The 6,737-nt window shown below is 39.9% G+C and overlaps 1 protein-coding gene across 1 annotated transcript; it reads right to left on the bottom strand.

Annotated features, from left to right (window-relative positions):
- Window positions 1-1,696: 1,696 nt before the first annotated feature.
- rpl38 (ribosomal protein L38) lies at window positions 1,697-3,738 on the bottom strand. The gene is given in 5 exon segments (NM_001139696.1): window positions 1,697-1,818; window positions 2,414-2,536; window positions 2,771-2,831; window positions 3,496-3,522; window positions 3,730-3,738. Coding segments are annotated over 4 exon segments (213 nt in total). The 5' UTR covers window positions 3,499-3,522; window positions 3,730-3,738; the 3' UTR covers window positions 1,697-1,792.
- Between the last annotated feature and the right edge of the window lie 2,999 nt (window positions 3,739-6,737).

The following is a 6,737-nucleotide window of genomic DNA, read 5'->3' on the forward strand; positions in this document are numbered from 1 at the left end:
CTGTAACAAACAACGTGAACGTTCTATGAAGTGGATGAGTCTTATGGAGACCGATTATGATCACTATGCACTGGTCTGACAGCTGGTATAGAAATCCAGTATTTTACCCATACAATGCCTGTTCTCTAGTTAACCATGCTTAAGGAATTTAGCCTGCCAAACTTAGACTTTCAATGAAGGCCACAATTAGCATGTGAACGTTCACTTTCCTTACCACTCTAGCCATCAGAAGAGTACTATAATAGTCTACAGCTATTATAATATTCTTGTCCCTAAGGTATGAAATGCCATTGGGTAAACTAGTGTTTGAAAAAGATGCATGTTAAAACTCATACACCCAAATCCCATTGCTATCAGGAAACCAAGCCCAGGTCAATTCCAGGAACAGCATAACTGTGTGCGAATGCTTTTTTTTTTGGGGGGGGGGGGGGATGCTTCAGCTCATGCTTTTTACTATACTGAACAAAAAATATAAAGTGTTGGTCCCATGTTTCATGAACAGAAATAAATAAGATGCCAGAATTGTCCCATAAGCAAAAGCTAATTTCTTTACATCCTCATTAGTGAGCATTTATCCTTTACAAAGATAATCCATCCACCTGACAAGTATGGCATATCAAGAAGCTGATTAAACAATATCATTACACAGGTGCACCTTGTGCTGGGACAATATAAGGTCACAAAAATGTGCACAACATAATGCCACAGATGTCAAGTTTTGAGAACACGTGCAATTGGCATGCTGACTGCAAGGATGTGTACTAGAGCTGTTGTCAGCGAATTGAATGGTCGGGCCTCCCAGGTGGCGCAGCAGTGCGGCTTGGCAGGGTCGTGTTTCAGAGGACGCATGGCTCTCAACCATCGCCTCTCCTGAGTCTGTAGGGGAGGTGCAGAAATGGGACATGACTAACTACAAATTGGGGAGAAAGTGGCAAAAAATAAAATGGTTCATTTCTACACCATAAGCCGCCTCAGTCATTTTAGAGAATTTGTCAATGCATCTAACCGGCATCACAACCGCAGGTAACCACACCAGCCCAGGACCTCAACATCCGGCTTCACCTGTGGGACCGTCTGAGACCAGCCATACGGACAGCCGATGAAACTAGATCGTCTCTATTAAAGCCCCTTTGTTGGGGAAAACTCATTTTCTTGATCGGGTGGGCCTATGCTTCCCCAGACCCACTCACAGCTGTGCCCCAGCCCGGCAAAATCCATAGAATAGTTCCTAACGAATTTCTTTCAATTGACTGATTTCCTTATTTGAACTAACTCAGTAAAAGCGTTGACATTTGACTTTATATTTCAGTATAAATGAATGCATCTTTCTTTGACGTAAGCACAGGTCTATAAGAGATTGGATAGGTGTAAGCAGTCACCACCTTAGTAGCCACTAATTGCGATCTGATTCCATAATTTCTGGAGTATTGGTACTGGGCCCAACTGTAGTCAGTAACTTTGATTTAACACTGATCCAAGTCATTTCTTATTTTTAGGACCTGTTTTCCAGACAACGAGTAAGCCTAGTTAGTCCTAGACTAAAGAGTATTTTCATTTGAGAATCTTCATTGAAAGCACCCCAAAATCCAGGACTAGGTTTCATCTGTCTGGGAAACCAGCCCTTCAAATTAATCCATAGTATCTTAATTCGGCATACATTCACTAATGCCTTGTTCCAATTACGAGCCACAAAGCATTTAGATAAACAGAATTTACTGTAGTGGCACAACATAACCAAGACAAAATGGTTTTCCTCTTTTTATTACAATTTACTGTACACAAAGATGGTCCTCTACTTGAGCTCCTTCACAGCCAGACCTGAAGAGAGAAATGAGAGATGGTTATAAACTACATGTGCATTATGTCCATCCTCATTGCATACTTTCAGTGGTAAAGTTACAAATGAACTATTAACATGATTAGAAACACTAGTGTTCAGGAAAGAGTAGAATGCTCAATCTTTAAATTTGGTATTGAGATTTGAAAACTTGAGGCAAGCAGTGTTTTTGATCAGAACCCATCCCCCTAAAATAAATGTTTGTTTAAGCCAGATTGACAGCTCAAAACATTTAGGCATACACATGTCAGTGAACCGGTGGAACTCAATTTCTGATAGTCGAAACCAAGCACTAGGCCCATCCTTATTCTAGCAAGCGTGTAAATGCACCACAAGCACCAAGCAGCATGTAGTGTTTGGACAACTTGCAGAGCAACCAATAGGATTACTTCATAACCAAATTCAATTTGTAACCACTATGCATTGACAAGAGATCATCTTTAGACCGGCCATTGTCACTACTTTTCGGGATTCAAGGTCTTTCTAGACATACCTATAAAATGCAAGATGCATCTGTTTTACTAACCCAACACAATTAACCACATTTCATGATGTGATAAAAGATGAGAATCTTACCTGGGGGCAGGGACTGCTTCAGCTTCTCGGCCTTCTCCTTGTCTGTGATGACGAGGGTGTACAGGTACCTGCTGCAACGCACCTTGAACTTGACATTATCCTTGTTCTTCTTGATCTTTACGGCTGTGGATCAAGTAACAATATAGATGAATCTCAACATTCTGGTTGTTTCAACATTCAACACATGGTTTGCAGTTGGAATTTCAATGCAATGTGAGGGTGCAGAAATCAAATTAGTCACATGCTTCGTAAACAGTGAAATGCTTACTTAAATTACTAAGAAATACCATAAGCTTTAGTCCATCAGAAAAGTCAGAAGAGCAGAGTAGCTCAAGTGGGCAACAACGCAACACTTACACTTGGCATCCTTCCTCCTTGCTGTAAGCAGGAAATCTTTTATTTCTTCAATTTTGCGTGGCTAAAATAAAACAGGTAAAGAATAAGTACACAATAGGTACACCATTTTCTGCAACAACTAACCACCCAACCAGAGGTAACCTCCACATGGCATAACTAGCTGTTAGCAATGTGGTTAACTAGCCAAGGGGATAATAACTAAGTAAAAGTAATATGAAGATTGTCAGTGGACCGGTGGAACTAAAGATTCTGGTTAAATCGAAACTTAGCACTAGGTCCATCCTTATTCTGGCAAGCGTGTAAATGCATCACATGCACGAGACAGCCTGTGATGTTTGGACAACTTGCGAAGACATGCTCTGCTGGCTAGTTAAGTTAACATTGGCTAGTTATACTAACTATAACATGGCTGAGTCAGATATGCCTTTCACTGCAAATTATTACTGCTGGATTTGATGACATTTCAGTTCACGTGAACGAAAGACACATTACACCTCAGTTTGTTAGTTAGCGGTAGCCAACGTCAGCACATTGTTAAGGCCGCACCGGCTGTGGCCCGTACAAGCTATTAGCCTACTCTGCTAGCTACCATAACTAGCTGTGACAACACGGCAAAGATAAGTTAGCGGTAACGTTATGCCCATGTTCGTTTATCCACACTAGCTTATTGAAATGTGTTTATCGTGCAATTATAGATATATAAATGTAGCGAAAACGGTCCTCACCATCTTGCCGTGTCTGCGGACTGAAGCCTGGAACACGGACGAAATACAAGGGTTAGTATACAGATATTTAAAGTCGAATAACAATCAATGGAAAACCAAATAACTGTCGAATTATGTTGACTAATGTTCCTAATATCATTGTTTAATTATTTCGTGAACGTATTTGTCAGTTATAAGAAGGATGAATAATGATTTTACTTTCCATTCTGTATGTATGGAAAATGTGCAACTTACACAGCCTGCAAGAGAGGGGATGAAGAGGGTGTAACTTCCGCTGACGCAAGCTTTATAGTCAAGCTACGGCGACTCATGGAGGACAAATGTAATACGGACTACTTTCTCCAAAGAGTATGGATATACTGATATGTCTCTCCGCCCTAACAATGGGAGTTGTTGTCCACAAAGCGACGCTGTCCAGCCCGCCTATCATGTCTTTGGATTGGTGTAAACATCTCATTACTGTAATAATTTCTGAATATTCGATGACGGTTGTTGACGCCGGTATTCAATGGCGAGACGCTATGCAACTAGCCTCATGAAATTAATATGCATAGCCATTTCGAGTCAACTCCTATATAACGTTTTTTTTCTTCTCAGAGTTGCTGTGATGTCACGTGTCCTACTTATATCAGTACACTCGTAACAATTTAAGCATTACGAAACTTCTATGCGACCAAATAAACCTCACGGAGCAAATAAGCCATACATGTTTTTGTTGGCCAAATTCGACACTCTCACATTGACCTCCATACAAAAACTCCGTGATTGGTGGGCGAAACAACGAAAAAACACCACCTGCTGGAAGGAGACAGATTATTTCTGCCAAATTGGGCCTCTCTCTTCTTTTTTGCTTTCTCTTTCACAAATGTATCCTTACCTAAATATTAAAGCGGAGCTGATAGCATTTGAACTACTTTGCAGATATGAAACAAACAGACAATCATAATATCAGTCACATATATCAAATTCCATGTTTATGTTACAAAACCAACTTCATAAGAGGTTTTAAAAATAGGTTATATTTAACTCAACGTTCCATAACGTACACTAAGGCATTGGCAGAATAGATGGATGCAGTTCAATGCATGATTCATATAATTCACCAATACATTTCATGGTAGTCCAAAAAATATTGCTATCAGGTTGTAAATCACAGCTGGCGTGGTAGTTGTTTGCTGCCTCCATCCGGGATTAACTGTTTCAGTTTCAATGACTCAATATTTTGGACAAAAACTGACAAATGTACCTAAGGCTGGGAATGTCAATACAATCAAACTAGCAAGGGAAATGATCACAAGTCAGTCATAACGTGGCTAATATGCTAGCGTATCTATTTATGTAGCACGCTAAAAACACAGAGCCTAACATTAGCTAGATAGCTATGCTGAACGTCCGTTATCCAGTTAGCATATCTCTTTAATTTGCAAATTCACTCTGGCTAGCTATCTACTCTGATTTCAGAGCACTCTTATCTGAGTGTGCCAGAGCACAGAATAAATGATGAATTTACCAACACCTATCACCTGCTGAATATGACCAGTGTCAGTAAACATAGGCAAAAAAGTGGCAGGCAATTATGATGGCCAACTAGCTGAAAAAGTTAGAGAGTTTTTTTCTTATGTTTCTTTGTTAGATTTTAGCTCCTCTTGCTCTGGCTAGCATTAGTTGTTGATGTGCATATAGAGAAATATAGCCCACATTTCTATGGTTGTTTGAGCAATAGTGTAGGCCATCATTGTAAATAAGAATTTGTTCTTAACTGACTTGCCTAGTTAAATAAAGGTCTAAACATAGGACTGTAAAGTTCCCAAATATAAGAGGACTCCCGTGTTATTTAGCTACATATTTGCAGAAATACATTAAAGTGTATTTTGTGGCTTTTGGCGAATGAGTTCTAATGATCTAAAGCCGTGCTGTTGCATCTGAACTGCGTGTAAACACACATTCCAGTTCAAAGTGAATGATGGCAGGCCCTTGTGGCAAATTACTTTTTTGCATATGATTGGCTATGGCGCACCGGTCTGCGTAGACTCCAGTCCTGGATGAGACAGATGTTTTTATTTAGTTGTATTTACTGCAGTATCTATTAATTGTCCAAACGCTAGGCCACTTTCCTCCTCTATAGTGCTATATAATATATATTTTTTAAGTGTCATATTCTTCCTGGAGGTGTATATGAACAGATTTTAATAAGATTTCATGTTTCTAAAATGCTGTCAGTTCCACTTTAATAATTGTGTTCGTAGTGGCATACTATCATACTGTATATTACATACAGTACTATTAGTTATTGTGAGCATACTTCAAGTGGAAAAAACAAACATTTTGGTTGAGTGTACTACTGCTTTGCCAATGTAGAAAGTTGATGCTGTTGCCAGGCAACTTCTTTCTAGCTTGACATTGCGCAAGATAGATAGCTATAACATTGCGCGAGACAGTCATAAAAAGTACACATCAACCAGTTTACCATTATAAGATCAATAGCTAGCACCGTAGTTTGTTTTCTTGTCCATGGTTATCTGTCTGTCTGCGCAACTTCAAGATTTCCACCAAGGACGTTGCCTCTCCGATTATCACTCTCCCTCGCTTGGGCAAGGGACATTTATTAATGCACCCATTGGATGTGACGATGTACAATGTCATTCAAGAGCAGAGGGTTTAGGGCTGAGGGCTGTCTACTTTGAGTTTGGACTGCAGTCGTGGATCATATCCTGTGTTTTACAATGGCACCCAATGAGACACGACCTCTCATGGGAGACGAGGTCAAAGGGGTGGGTGAATGTAGTGGACATGAGTTGGTCATGGTCACGTGATGAGGTAGCCCCGCATGCAAACTTCAAAACCAGTATCTGCCTTCGCCCCAGTAGGGAATTTTGTCTTGGTTCACGGGAGCAAGACATGTATAGCCATTGTGAAGGAAATGTTTTGTGTGTGAACATCTGTTGGTGTGAGTGAGCATAAGTGTATGTCCTCGGAAAGTATTCAGAGCCCTTGACTTTTTCCACATTTTGTTATGTTACAGCCTTATTCTAAAATGGATTAAAAAACCTCAGCAATCTACATACAATGCCCCATAATGACAAAGTAAAAACAGGTTTTTATAAATGTTTGCAAATGTACCTTATTTACATAAGTATTCAGACCCGATTCAAAATTGAGCTCAGGTGCATCCTGTTTCCATTGATCATCCTTGAGATGTTTCTACAACGTGATTGGACTCCAACTGTGGTAAATTCAATTGA

Source organism: Salmo salar, chromosome 28, assembly GCF_965601325.2.
Source record: "Salmo salar chromosome 28, fSalSal1, whole genome shotgun sequence".
NCBI classification, from domain to species: Eukaryota; Metazoa; Chordata; class Actinopteri; order Salmoniformes; family Salmonidae; genus Salmo; species Salmo salar.